Source organism: Mustela lutreola, chromosome 12 (assembly GCF_030435805.1).
Source record: "Mustela lutreola isolate mMusLut2 chromosome 12, mMusLut2.pri, whole genome shotgun sequence".
In the NCBI taxonomy this organism is placed as follows: Eukaryota; Metazoa; Chordata; class Mammalia; order Carnivora; family Mustelidae; genus Mustela; species Mustela lutreola.
In genome coordinates, this window is record NC_081301.1 from 1,917,127 (window position 1) to 1,931,498 (window position 14,372).

A 14,372-nucleotide genomic window follows, 5' to 3' on the forward strand; every position below is an offset into this window, starting at 1 on the left:
CTCTTGTAGATCATGGAGCTGGATGGTATTTTCCATCCAGTCTGATAGTGTTTGCTTTTTGATTGAAGCATTTAACCTGTTTACATTTAGTGGAATGAATTAAAAAAAAATTTTTTTTTTGCTGCTAAAATAGCTGGCAGTTTGCTTTTATTTGAATTTATTTAATTAACTGATAGCGTATTACTAGTTTCCGAGGTAGAGTTCAGTGATTCATCAGTTGCATGTAACACCCAGTGGCTGGGTTTGTGCCTGCCCCTCCGCTATCCGTTCACTATGTGTCTCCTGTCTTTTTAGTCTTCCGTTCCTCTCTACTGTCTTCTTGTGTGTTACAGAGAGAGTTGGCTCCATAATTTCTGCTTCCTCTCTTCCTCTCTCTCGGGCTGGGAGGGTTGCTGTGCCGGACGGTATTCTGCAGCCTGGATGCTCTGCTCCTTTTTCTTCATTTTGTTCTGCTTTTCAGATCAGAGGATTTCTCTTGCTCCCCCTTCAGTTTGCTCTGAATGTGCAGATTCCTTTCTCAGCCATCTCAGGCGTCCTCTTGCGCTCTCCCAGTAAATCTTCCAAAGACGCTACAGTGCACTTCAACGTCAAATTTCCCATTAGATTCTTTTGGATAATTCCTGTGCCTTTATTTTCTTAATTCGTGAGTCCTTATCAACATACTTTCCTTTAGTTCTTTAAACATGGTTTACATTAATTCTGTTTTTACTTTGGGTTCTGGCTTCCTGGTGATCGGAGAGAGCTTATGTAGATGTTGGATTCAAACACCTTCAGGCAGGAAGGCATCTGTTACTCGCCAGTGGATCTGGGTGTAGATATGGGAGCATGTTCAAAGTGGTCACCATTTACCAAGCTGCCCTGGATGGACCTCTTTCCCAACCTTCTCATGTCTCCTCTGCATGTATGTGAGGCCTCACACGGAGCCAGGAGTATGCAGAGAGCTAGGGCCCTCTCTGGTCTTCCTTGAGGATGCTGCTCTGGGGCTCAGTCCTCCCTCAGGCAGCTAGAATATGGACCTCCCAGGACAGCTGTCACTGAGATGCCTCCTGTTTCCAGGGATTCTTCACGATGTGGCCGGGTTCTCTGCAGGTGTGCACAGATCAGGTTGGCGATCTCTGCCAGTAGAGCCACGGGTTGTTCAGGCATGTCCCCTGACCCAGTAGAGACATTAGACTGAGGGTTCAGGGGACAGGAGCTTCCCCAGGCAAAAACACCGGATGGTCTCACTGACCCTCAAGACCTCCAGAACTACCTCACTTACTGGTGTCACTGGTCTCTTCCCGGGACCTGGATGAGGAAGGGATGCAGGTAATTGGCCACGGGGCATGGGGAGTCCTGGCGAGGGTGGCCGTGGCGGGGGAGGCCCCTGAAAGTTCCCAGAAGAGGCAGGAGACAGGGAAGACGACAGGACAGAGCTTCCCAAGGAGGACGACGCAAGGCTCAGAGGACCTCCGAGGCCCGTGGGGAAACTCAGAGGCCCTGGGGATGTTGGCTGCGAAGCCGTCCCTGGGGCCGAACAGTTGTGTCCCAAACCCCCAGTCCACACTGCCTGAGGCACTCTTTGTTGCATCGAGGAACCAGGGCCGGGGGCCAGGAGGACTCCCAGGGTGTCAGGTCGAGGCGATCCTGACTTTGCCTCCCTTTTCAGGACTCGATGTGTCCCGAGGCAGGGCGAAGCCTCGTTCTGTCACTCTGGGTGCGGCCGGCCCCGTGGTCCGGAGCGGATTCCTGGTGCCCATCCCGCTGCTCAGCCTGAGCACTGTCCCCCGTCAGCTCCCACAGTGACCGTGAGTGCCACGGGGACAGGGAGCACGTGGTTGGGGGGTGCTCCCGGATGAAGCCGCAGTGCTCAGTTCCCAGCTGGGGGCCCAGATCCTCTGCTGGACGAGGGAGGGGGGAGGGAGTCAGGCTGGGGGAGGGGGAGGGGAGGAGGGAGGGAAAGAAGAGGAAGGTCTGGAGGGCGGGACGGCCGGACGGCCGGACGGACAGACGGACGGAATCTGGGAGGGAGGCCATGAACGCACAGAAGTGCGGCGCATCCATCAGGAGTCCTGCTTGGAGGGAGGTCCGAGGGCGTCCCAGCCCGGACCCTGGACGGTGGCTCAGGGCACGTGCATCTGTGCCTCCCCGTCCTGCCCTTCCTTCTCCTGGGCCCTCTGTCATCCTGGATCCTGTCCGCCGCCGCCTCCCACCATTCTGAGTGTTCCCAGGAGCAGGGGGGCAGGAGGGCGTTTCAGGAGGGGCTTCCCACGTCCCGTGCCCCAGACGACGGTGGGGCAGGAGCTCCAGGACGCGCTCTCCTGAGGATGGGACCGAGGATGGCGTCCATGTCCTTGGGCATGAGCGCGGTTCCATTCCCAGCTGGCCCCACTGTCTCTCCGTGCTCTCTCCCTTCGGGCGTGAGCCACTGCGCCGGAGTTTCCGGGCTGAGTCCCAGGTCGAGCACTGCTAGGTGCTGGGTGCCCCTGCGGCCTGGGAAGGGCGCTGCCCACTGTTGTCCCAGACAAGGGTGCCCGTCCCCTTCTCTCCAGGGACCTGCCCTGGACCTCCATGTCCTCCCGTTCTCCCCAGGGCTGCTGGTCCCCGGGCCAGACACCTGCCGGTCTGGGGGGTAGGAGGACCCGCGCTCCCTCCAGAGGGTTTCCTGGGCCAGAAGCCTCCCCCGGGAGCTCCTGCATCACTGACGCATGCTCCCCCCATGCCTATCTGCCGCCATCCCCCATCCCCGGCTTGCATGTTTTCGGTCTGTGTTGTTGTGGGACCCGGTGACGTGGAGCCTGGTTGGGACCGGAGGCCGGGGAAAGCTTTCTCTGGCCTTGGGTGGTGAGCGATGTGTTGGCCGCGTGTGGTGTGTCTTCCAGCTCTCTGCCTTGCCCTGGTGTGTGGGCCCCCGGAAGAAGCAGCCGTGTGGTGTTTGGGGTCAGGCCGGGGTGTACCCGCGGGAACAGGGGTCTCGGCCCCGACATTGGGCCCCTATCCACTCAAGGGGCCTCCACGATCCCGTCTCCTCGGGAATCCATCCGGGGTTTCGGTGTGGCAGAATCGAAGTTCTATGTCCAAGACACTCAGGACAAAACCCAGTCCCCTTTGGACAGAGGTGGGCAGACACCAGGGCAGCTGCTGGGTGGTTCCCCTCCCAGAAACCTCCAGAACAGGTGAAGGAAGCGAGAGAGAAAGCAGCTGAGGCGTGGCGAGGGGCCGGGCTGGGAGAGCCACGGGCAGGGAGGGCTTGGGCTCAGGGTCCCCTTTGGGGAAGGAGATGTTCCCCAGCGACGACGTTCTGGGCTGTGGGGGGAGGGCGCCGGGGATGGGCTGAGCGCTCAGCACGAGATCCATGGAAAACGCCGCGTTTTATTTAAAAGAGATAATAGAGAGCGTAGAGGACATGGAAAGCGACAATGACCGTGACACTGTACGAGAGGGAAAGAGCACGGGGGAGGGGATGAAACACGGTGGCGGTGGCGGGGCATCGGGGTCGGGGCATGGGACTGAGGGGAGCCGTCCAGGGAGCTCTCCCTGCAGAGCGGGGGGGGGCTGTGGAGGGGGCTCTGGGAGCCCCGCAGGAGCAGGTGTAGGGGCAGGGGTTGGGCCAGGGGCCGGGCCAGGAGCACGGCCAGATGCAAGAGCAGGGCCAGGGGCAGGAGCGGGAGCCAGGGGAGGGCCAGGGGCAGCAGGAGCGGCCGGTGCGGGACGCAGGGCTGGCGCTGGGTCAGGGACACAGGAAGAGGAGCGCAGGCAGGGCCGGGAAAGGGCAGGAGCAGGGGCGGGAGCTGCGTGTGGGGCGGGAACAGGGGCCCAGGCAGAGGCAGGGGAAGAGCCAGTGGCCCTGCCAGGGGCCAAGGGAGGAGCAGTGGTCCTGCGGAGGCAGGGGAAGGGGCAGGGGCTGCGTGTGGAGCAGGACGAGGGACCCAGGCAGGGGCAGGAGAAGGGGCAGGAGCAGGGGCAGGAACAGGGGCCCAGGGAGGGACAGGCGGAGACACACTCGCACACGCATGCACACACACACAAACACAGGGGGATGGGGGACCCGGGGCTGTGCCCGTCGATGAGAGCGTGTGGGGCTGTGTGACCGGCTCTGGCCTCCCCGTGTCACCTTTCTCTGCTTTCGGCCGAATGGCCAGAGGCGTCGGGCAGCCCTGAAACGACCTCCAGAGCGAGGGGAAGTGTTTGCCGAGCGCGCAGTCCTCTGCTTCTAGTGTCCCGCGTTGGGGATGCAACGTGCGAACATGTTGTTGGTTGGACGATGTCCAAGGCAATGAGCTGCGCAGGGGGGCGTCCCTGGAATGTGGGGGCCTGGTGATGGGGGTTCCAATTCTGTTGGGCTCCGTGGTCAGGGAAGTGAGGTCACCGCTGCTGGGGACCCCTTTCCCGACTTCCTCCTTCCAGCAGAGCCCCCGAGGGCCCCTCCCCCAGCTGCCCAGTGCTCACCCTCCACCCCATGCCCCGTCCATACAGTGGCACCCCCACAGCCCACCCACGTCCCCCGTGAGTCCTGATGCAACCATTGTCCTCGCTTTCAGGACAGCGTTGGGTTTGATCCAGGTTCCTGCTTCTGCCCAGCCCTGTGACCCCGGACAGACCTGTGACTCTCAGGGTCTCCCCAGGCTCTCCATTTGCCCCACGGGATCTTCTGGCTTCTACTTCTCAGGACGCCATCCGGGGAAGCACTCTACAGACGCTCCATCCCTGCTGTCACAGGAGGCTGGTGCACACGCTTGGCAATGCGAGGGGGAGTGGGAGCTGGGTGGGCCACGCAACACAGCTCAGAGGGGCCCGGGTCTGCTCTGGGGTCCAGGCGAAGCCACGCCCCTGCTGCCCGTGTCCCAGCCCCAGTAGGAAGGCTGCCATTTACTTTCTGACCTTGTCCCCTGGTGTGTCTCTGTGTCTTTCCCAGGAGCAGAATGGGGACTTCTTGGGGCGATGTGGCAAACCGCAGACGCCTGCCTTGTCCCTGTCTTGTCCCTGTTTCCCTCTCCTGTCCTGGTGTTTGGTTTCCCTCCAAGCCCTCCTCACCCTGAGCAGACCGCAGAGTCTGGAGCCCCTTCCAAATGGGGCCTCTGAGGCTGCAACGTCGAGGGGCTGACGTTGGTTCCCAGACCAGTGGCTAAGTGCTTTGCTACTTTCCAGAAGTCCACGTCCTCAGCCCCCCAAGCCCCCAGCCTGCCTTCTGGTCAGAAGCACCTTGAGGGAGTACCAAGTGGGTCCGTGATGGAGACCCAAGGCCAACAGTCTCTTCTACAAGCCTGTGGGTCTCTAGGGACATCCCACCTCGTCAGCCAACTTGACAGATGAGTGAGCTGAATCCCTCTGTGCGCCAGCCCCATCCGGACTGGGGGTGTCTGTTGCTACTTCCAGGTGCCCAGGATGGACCCCAGACCCCAGACCCTGTCCTCTCCCAGTGCCCTGGCAAACCCCCTGGGCCCCTTGGGGAGCCCCTTTCATCATCCTGGCCTGACTGTGCTCCTCTACGCTACGGATCTGGGTTCTTGCCAGGGGTCCTGATGCCCCTGCCCCATGGCCCAGCTGTCTCTGACCTCTTTCTTCTTTCCCCCTCGTCACCCTTCCCCCTGCAGGGTGTCCTCTACTTTTGACCCCCAGCTGGGCAGTCAGAGTAGTGTGTGTGTGTGTGTGTGTGCGTGTGTGTGCACGCGCGTGCGTGTGCCCGTAAGCGCATATATGCACGCGTGCACAGGTGAACATGTCTGGGGATGCCCAAGGTCATGTCCCCACATGGGACAAGGTGGGGAGCTACCCTGAGGATCTGAGGGGCTCTCACCCCCAAAGTGACCCTCATGGGAGGGTTGGAGCTGGCCTAGGACTGGAGAGCTCCCCCGCTCCTTGGACTCTGTACCCCTCATTTGTCCTGGGCCAGTGCCTGCCTCTCTAGACCCCAGGTTCCCAACTGTCCCTGAGGGTTGGGCATGGGAATGCTTGAACTTGGCCGCTCCTCCAGGGGAGGTGGAGGACAGGTGCACCAGGCACACAGGCCTCCCTCCCAAGAGGGCCAGGTGTGCACAAGGGACCTGCACAGCACCTGCGCCATGACCCACCCCACACTGGTGCACCCGACCTGTCCGCGTTCCCTCACCACTGGGGAGACAGGGGCTCTCCTCCGTCCTAGGGTCTCTCATCCTTGGGACGTCAAGAGCGCAGAGGTCCATATGTAGAGAAGGCCAGCTGTGCGTCCCGCGGAGTGTCCTGTCCCCACCGCTGCTTTTTAGTCCAGGGTTCCCGGCGGACCCCCACCTGGAACCGAGGCCCACGGGGCAGGGAGACTTGTCCGCCCTGTTCCCTGACTTAGGCAGGCTGTCTAGACGGGGCTTCCTGTCCATGTGCGGAGAAAACAAAGCCCCACAGCATCTACAGGTCTCTGAGTGGGTCCGCGGCCCCTCTGCCAGCCCCCAGGGACCCCCGCTCTGGCTACAGTCTGGATGGGACCCCCAGATGGAATGTGAAACCCCTCACAGCGGGGAAAGCGGCTTTCGCCGAGACACAGGATACCGAGGATTGGGGCAGAGAGCGTGTTCGTGGAGGAGATGAGCCCTCTCCACAGGCTGGCCACGGGATCGGGAACCTGACCCAACAGGCCCGACGGCAACCTCATGGGCGGGGTCGGGCCTCGGGGCACACGGGGTCCCCACGGGACACCTGAGGCTCAGAGAGGGGAAGTGCCCCGCCCGAGACACACAGCCTGCAGGTGAGGGGGAGCCGCTGTGCCGGGCGGGGGGCCCTGCTCACCTTTTGGGTGCAGCAGGTGTGGGACCGGCCGCGGGGGTCGCTCCCGTGGGAGGTGCAGGTGCACCCGGAGAGGGGACACAGGAGAGGGCGCCGCCCTGGCTCCACCGGCTTCCTCGGGGTGTGAGCGCAGCCGTCTGCATCTCGGGCTCCCGTCCGCAGTCAGGGCACACTCGTTTTCACAACGGGGCTAAGCTTTGGACAAAGGCGGGATGGTCCCACAACAGAAATTGCACGAATATTCCCGTCCCCATCCTGAGGGGCCACAGAGTATGAAGGACGGACGGCCGTGTTGTCCTACACGTGTGTGAAGGATGATCGTGCACCTGCCGAGGCCAGGGCTGCAGCGGGGGCAGGGGGTGGGGGAGCAGCCCAGACTCCTAGGGTTGAGATTATGGCCACTTACAGGGCAAAGCCCTTGTGAAAGCCCAGGTGGTGAGGCTCCTGGATGGCTTAGGGGCAGGAGCCCCTCCAGGCCTCCCCACGCCCGGTCCTGGAGACCCCCCGGACCCACACTCCCCATGCCTCCTGACCCTCACTGGGGGCACTCAACTGCGCTGTGGTCACGAATCCGTGATCTTGGCTCTCCCAGGCCCTTGCTCTGGTGGCTGCCACCAGCACCCAGACAGCCGCTGGTCGCGATGGTGCCCTGCCGGGGCCCAGGGACGTCCAGTCTAGGGGCGGGTCAGACACTGCAGCAGCCTGGGGATGGGGAGGGTGGAGGCCGCTTTCTCCGCTTCCGGGAGGCCAGTCCCCTGCCTCGCCCAGGCCTTGCACACACACACCGACTCCTTTGGGCTCTCCTGGGGTTCATTTCCAGGGTAGCAAGATTGGAGGTCCCCTGCCACCAGGGTCACCCTTCTAGGTCAGTTTAGAAGTGGCCCAGGGGCCTCCCTGATCTTCCTAGAGTGGCCGCACTGTCTGTCCCAGAAGCCTGCTCCACGCCTTTGGGTCCCCAACGCCCTGAAGGTGTCTTGCTCACTCGTGTCTCCCTGTCCCGTTAGCTCTTCACTCAGCAGAGGCCCCCCTGCCTGCCTGGCTGCGCCCCCAGTACTCCCAGGAGCTGCACACAGTGGTGACCAGTAACAATCGGTGTCTCCCCTGCTGGTGTCCACCAGCCTTCAGCGTGCAGCTTCTGGGGACCCTCAGAGGACAGTGGAGGGTTGCGGCCAGGCCAGCCATTAGTATGTTCCCCTGGTGGTACGGGGTAGGGACCATCGCACTGACCCCAGCCTCTAAACCAGGACAGGATGGGGGCCGATTCCATGTCCCATGTGTGTTTTGCCTCCTTCTGTGTCGCTCACTGTCCTACCCAGATCTGAGCTGCTCAGGGGCCAGTCTGGGACACCCCTCCTTCCATAGCCTGCTTCTGAAGCCTGGCATGGCTCTCTGTCCCCTTGGGCTCACGGGGGTCCCGCACAGGCCCCAGAACTGCCATTCACAGGATGGTTTCATATCACGTTTGGGTTTCAAGGGGTATTGGCTCTTTAGAACCAGCCTCTCGGGAGCTCGGAGGGACGGGGCCGAGCGCCTCACTCCAGGAGCAGCAGGTGGTGCAGCGAACGCCCCAGAAATCCCTGGGCATCGCCAAGTGCTGAGCGGCCTGTACACACAAAGCTCGAGTTCTGTGGGCTTTGTGGGACCTGTGGGGGTGTCACAAATGCCACATCCACGAGCAAAAGCACGTAAGCCACGCCGTGGAAGCCACAAGCTACAGAGACACGTTTGTCCAAACATCAGCTTTATTTCTGTGACTCTGTGGCCCGCCGGGCCTGGCCTGTCCCAGCCCAGAGGGGATTCTCTGGGGGTCTTGCCCTGAGGCCTCACGTGACAAAGTGACAAAGCAGCCCGGCCCCGGCATTCATTGGCGGGGAACGGAAAGCGAAGAGGACCGAATTCAAGGTGTGAGCGAGGCTTTTCAGACTCCAGGACAAGCATGTTTCCTGACGGGTCTTCTCGGGACCAGCTGCCTGCTCTCTGTGTCTCCGCCAGGCCCCGCAGGTCTGCAGCGGGGCCCTGGGGTGGGGGTGGGGGGCAGCTGCCGGGAATGTTTCCCAACAGCAGGGACCCAAGCGATGCCCTGAGCCATAGGGAACCTGCTAGAGACCAGAGCCAGGGAAGGGGCTCCCAGTGTAGCGGCAGGCTGGGCTGCCGCTCTCCCTCGGGTGAGGCGTGCGGGTGTGGAGGGACCCAGGTCCAGCTCGGCCTAGGCTCCCAGGGAAGGAGGAGCAGCCGGCCCCTGGCCCCCGGCCCCCTGCTCCACTGGGCCCTGCAGACGATACAGGGCCTCCATCTGCCTCCGCTTCTCCTTGGCCCGGTGGATCGTGGTCTGGAAGAGCCTGCAGAAGAGCTGGACGGCCGGCGGCGAGTCGTCGTTGCCGGGGACGGGGTAGGTGATGAGGCAGGGGTTACAGTTGGTGTCCACGATGCCCACCGTGGGGATGTGCATCTTGGCCGCGTCTCTCACAGCGACGTGCGGCTCAAAGACGTTGTTGAGCGTGTGCAGGAAGATGATGAGGTCCGGCAGGCGGACCCCGGGGCCCAAGAGCAGTGGGGCGTTGGTCAGCAGGCCGCCCTTGAAGTAGCGCGTGTGCGCGTACTCACCGCAGTCCCGGGCCGTGGTCTCAATCAGGTGCGAGAACTGCCGGTTGCGGCCCACGAACAAGATGATGCCCTTGCGATAGGCCACGTGGGCCGTGAAGTTCAAGGCCAGCTGCAGGTGCACGGCCGTCTGTTCCAGGTCGATGATGTCCTGGCCCAGGCGGCTCCCAAAGACGTAGGGCTCCATAAACCTGCCGGAGACCCCACCCATGCAAGAGTGGGCAACGCGTGCACGGCCAACCCTGGCCAGTGGCCCCAGAGGCCCTCTGTGGCCAACCCTGGGGCCGCGAGGCCCGTGCCCTCCGGGGTTCGCTAACCGTGGAACTGGCACAATCTGCAAGCCCGCCATGAGGCAGTGGGGGTGGGATGGGGGTTGGGTCTAGCTCCTCTGCCCCGGGGGAGCTGGGTCCCATCACCGTCCCCCTAGATGTCTCCGAGCACCTCCCTCCCTGGCCTCCCTGACCCTCCAAAACATCCTCAACATGGCCATCCCAGTGAGACTCCTCTCTGCAACCCTGGAGCCCCCCGTCCCCTGCCCCCCGCTCCCAGGAGCTGCCAGCAATGGGTCTGCCCTGCTAGGGCCGGGAGCCTCAGAGGTATGAAGCCTGACACCGGGACCAGAGTGGAGTCTGAGGATGAATGCTTCTCCCTGGGACTCAGTGGCCCCATCAATGGGATGACACTCAGCCCGCTCCATGCCACCGGAACAGGGGCTGTGGACCCCAAGGATCCCGAGGCAGGAGGGCCTCCTGCGGTGCCGCTCACTGTCCTGCCCAGATCCCTGGCTCCGCCATACCCCGCCCGGGGAGTCCGCTACCTGTGCCGACAGCCTGCTTTGTGGCCCAGGTGCACGCGGGCGTCGAAGAGACTTCTCACGGAAAACAACTCCTTGAGGTTGAAGAAGTCAGAGTGCTTGAGGGGCTCACTGAGGATCCTGTCGCTCACATCTGGGGTGGGGGGAGAGGATGCCATGGCCTGTGGCCCCCCGCAGCTCCCAACGGCGGAGGGGAGCAACATGGGGGTGGAGAGGGGCAGTGAAGCCCGGCAGATGGGTCCTCTCCGGGAGACCGGCCTGGGGCCCGGGTCTGACCCCCGCTTTGCTCCTGGGGAATCCCGGTCCAGTCTTCACCCAGAAAGGAGGGGCCCGGCTGGTTTCCGAGGTCCTTCCGGCTCCCCCCAGCCACCAGAGGACGGTCCCCCCATCAGGAGTCACCTCCCAAGGAGCCAAGCCACGAGGTAATGTCTCCCTCCTCCCACCCACCCCAGGGGTGCCACCCATCAGGGTGCGGGCGGGGGGCAGGGCAGCGCCGCTACGGTGCGGGTGACCCCGCGCGGACCATGCGGGGCTGCGGGGCCAAGAGAGGGAAGCCGGCCGCCCCTTCCTTCCGGCCCGCACCCCAGCCCAGGGCGTCAGGACGAAAGCCGGGGCCCCGGGCCTCCCGCTGGCCGACGGATTCAACCCCGAGCTCGGGGAGGGGCCGGCCTTACCGGTGCTGCCCTCGGGCGCGCTGACGGCGGAGGTCGCGGCGCTCGCCAGGGTCCTGCCGCCCGGCCGGGGTCGCCCCGGGGTCGCGCTCGGCAGCAGGCGCGGCCGCAGCGGCCGGGACCAGACACCTGCGGAGAGAGCGGGCTGGAGGCGCGCGCCCGGCCGGGGTCCCCGCGGGGCCCGCCGCCCCCCTGCCGCGGGGACGCCCGTCCGGCCTCCCGCCCGCGCCCGCGGGGCCCGCGCGCACTCACCCGCGCCGAGCAGCCGGGGCACGGCGGGCGCCATAGCGCGGACGGCAGGACGGGCCGGAACGCCGCCCGCCGCCGCCGCTCCCGGGCTGCTCGGCGCGGCGCCGCCTGCCGTCCCGGAGGAGCCGCTGCAGCTGGGCCGCGCGCCCGCCCCCGCGCCCTCCGCACCGCGCGACGGGCCGGCACCGCCCGCCGCTGCCCCAGGGGCCGTCCCGTGGGACGGGCGCGCCCGGAGCCGCAGGGAGACTCCGGCCGGCCGGGGACACGACGTCCGGGCCCGCGGCGCCCAGGCACGCAGTGAGCGGCCGCGCGGAGCTGGCGCTGGGCCGTCCGCGGGGGAAGCGCGAGGCCTGGGGTCCCCCTGGGGGGACGGGACGGCGAGGAACGCGGGCGTCGCCCCCACCGCCCGCCGCCCCCGGGCGCGGCGCCTTTAAGGCCGGGCCGCCAGCGTCACGTGACCCCGCCGTCGCCTGGCAACGGGACGCCGCGCCGCCTCCCGCGGTCTCCCGCCGCAGCCCGAGCGCAGGCGCATGGCCCAGGCGAGCCCGCGAGCGTGCACGGCGGCGGCCGAGCCCCCCGCCCCGGCGCCCCCGGCGCCCCCCACCCCCCCGGCGCCCCCGGCCCCGGCCCCCCCCGCCCCCGCGCCCCCGCAGAAGACCAGCGACTGCTACCGCGTGGACGACGACCTGCCGGCCAGGTTCAACAACCCGGCGTGGTTTCGGGGCTACGGGTGAGGACGGGGTCGCGTCAGGGGCCGCCTGACCTCGCAGAGGCTCGGGCGGAGGCTCCGCTCGCCAGGCCCGGACGCGGGCGTCCCCAGGTCCGCAGCCGGTCCTGGAGCCCAAGTCAAGGAGGGGTCGGCCGTTAGCACCCAGTGAGCGAGGATGCTGCGGGCGTCCCAGCGGGGTCGGGGTGGGGGCTCCCAAGGGCAAGGTGGCCGGGAAGCCCCGCCCCCCGCTTTTGTGCGGGGGATAAGCCTCAGTCCTCCGGGCCGCGGGGAGCCTCTGCGGAATGGGAATCGGCGACCCCCCGCCCCCCGCTGTCCCCTGCAAACCTCAGACCCGCAGCGGCCCGGCCCTCCCGCACCCAGTCCCCTCTGCAGCGCTGGGCGCGAGGGCCCCTCGTCATCCTTGCGTTCCGAGAGAGGCCGCTGGGGCGCGGACGGACAGCGTTCCCCCAAGGTCCGGTGGCCTAAGGCAGAGCTGACCTGGGACTCGCAGCCGCTCCGTTAAAGTCTGTCGGCACGAGAGACCGCGGACGTGTCCCCCAGGCGCCCAGAAGTGGAGGGCGGAAGGAGAAGGGCCGGAGGGTCGGCGGCTGCGTTTTCCTTCCGGGAGGTCTTTGGGGCTTTGTCCCCCTTGGGGAAGAGCTGGGGTGGCCTCGAGCAGGGGAGGCTGAGCCGAGCCCCACGGAGCGCACGTGCACAGGCGCATGGCCACCCTGTGGCCTTCCCAGCAGAGCTCCGCAACCAGACGTTCTGAGGCTGCGGTCTGGGCGTCCTTAGAGGAACTGCAAACAGGCTGTTTCTTACCGCCAGGACCAAGAAGGCCGTCTCGGTGTACAGGACCAGTAACGCCGCCTACGGGAGCAGAGCCCCCACGGTGCACGAGATGCCGGTAGGTGGGAAGCCTGTGCATCCCGGAGCCTCTCCCCATTCCTGGGGAGGGCAACACACCATGAAGGGGTAGTGGGGAGGGGCCCCAAGTCCCAGCATCCCAGAGTGGGAGGGGGCACATCTGATCCTTCCCAAACAGGGCAGGGGATAAATAAGTGATGGAGCGACTTCGGCAGTGAAAGCTTTTACGGATCAAAAAGGTGCCTGCGGACTGGTGAAGCCATCCCGGGAGACTGGCCCCCGTCACACTCAGGCACCATGACCTCTGGCACCTTAGGGCAGTGAGTTCTGAGGTCAAGAAGAGAACAGCTGCTTTCTTTCTGGAATAATACTTGATTTTAATTAACCTGTGACCTTAAGAGGCAGTACTGGCTCATGTATCTGGTTACACAAGCCCAAGGCACACAGGTGGACATGGGGACCTGTGCACCTTTGTGGACTCCCCGCCTCCCTTTTTGAGGTCGACTTCACAGTCTGGCGGTCTAGAACCCCCTTCTAAAATCCTCCTGGTGCCCCTCCTGGGCCAGGTGGAGGGCCAGTGGACGGGCATGGGCATCCCCTGCATACCCAAGACAGTAGCGACTCTCATTTTGGGGCCTCACTCCACAAGGGCAGTGCCTCCCCACGCCCCTGGGCTGGCGGGGTAGGGGCATCAGAGATGTTTTAAAGCCCTAAAGGGATTCGACCCTGCAGTCAGGGTTCAGACTCACGGATGGCTCTTACAGAAGAAAACACTGAAGTTCAGAGAGGTCCGGTCACTTCTCCAGTTGGTAGGAGCAGGACCCCGGGGGTCACGTGGGACAGGCCATCCTTCTGTCCGCCCACGGGGAACGCAGGCACTGTCGATGATTATTCCCAGACCTCGGGTATAAACCAGCATGGTCTGGGCGAACTAGGCCATCCCCCGCACCCTGGCTTCTCTGCTTCCTAGGAACAGAGATGACATTTTCTTGCAGATTCTTTTCTTCCAGAAATGCCCGTCGGCTGACTACTCAGGTGTGTTCCAACACCCCATTAATCCGAGTGTTCCTTTTCACTTCCAGAAAGTATTTTATCCAAATTCGAGTAAATTTTCCAGACAACTTGCAGCTGGTGGAATGTTCCGGAATAATACCCTCAACGTCTCCATGGAGAAGAGCATTGTGACAGGTCCCGACAACTACATCACCCCCTACGACCGGTTCAACTTCCACCCCAGTTACAACGTCAGCAAGCCGTCCATCTGTGATTGGCCGGCCTCCTGACCCCGGCGGGGTGTCTGAAGCGTCACCCCCGCTCTCTCATCACCTGCCCAGTTGTAGGACAGACTTCACTGCTTTCCCTGAAAACGTTTTTACTCTTTAGATTAGAAAAACACGCAGACGGGGCTGTCAGGCCCTGTTTGTTCTATATTATGTCTAAGATGGAAAAGATGCTAATGGCTCGACTTTTCATTAAAAATGTTGCTACATTCTGAATTCCTGACTCACCGGGAATCAGGGAGCAGGACCGTCGGCGTCCTGGGCCCCGCGTCGTGGCCTGAGCCGGGAATGTCCGGGTAGCCGTCCTCGTGTCTCTCCCGGGAGCCGTCTTACACTCATCACAAGTGATGGAGTGGGTTTCGGTTCCAGAGCTCCCTGGCGGAAATCCGCACCAACTCTGGGAGGCCGCAGTGGGAGGGTTGGGTGCCCTGCTTGGGGGCCTTGGG

The 14,372-nt window shown here is 64.0% G+C and overlaps 2 protein-coding genes across 2 annotated transcripts; one reads left to right on the plus strand and one right to left on the minus strand.

The window, feature by feature from the left end:
* Positions 1-8,459: 8,459 nt before the first annotated feature.
* On the minus strand, positions 8,460-11,500 carry MRPS2 (mitochondrial ribosomal protein S2). Its single transcript, XM_059142805.1, has 4 exons — positions 11,074-11,500; positions 10,825-10,950; positions 10,154-10,283; positions 8,460-9,527 (listed from the first exon to the last, which is right to left on the minus strand). Exons 1-4 carry the CDS (start codon positions 11,105-11,107, stop codon positions 8,942-8,944), a joined length of 876 nt encoding a protein of 291 aa, XP_058998788.1. The 5' UTR covers positions 11,108-11,500; the 3' UTR covers positions 8,460-8,941.
* Positions 11,501-11,600: 100 nt separating this feature from the next.
* On the plus strand, positions 11,601-14,142 carry PIERCE1 (piercer of microtubule wall 1). The gene is made up of 4 exons (XM_059143022.1): positions 11,601-11,613; positions 11,686-11,800; positions 12,608-12,686; positions 13,729-14,142. Exons 1-4 carry the CDS (start codon positions 11,601-11,603, stop codon positions 13,927-13,929), a joined length of 408 nt encoding a protein of 135 aa, XP_058999005.1. The 3' UTR covers positions 13,930-14,142.
* The last annotated feature ends 230 nt before the right edge of the window (positions 14,143-14,372 follow it).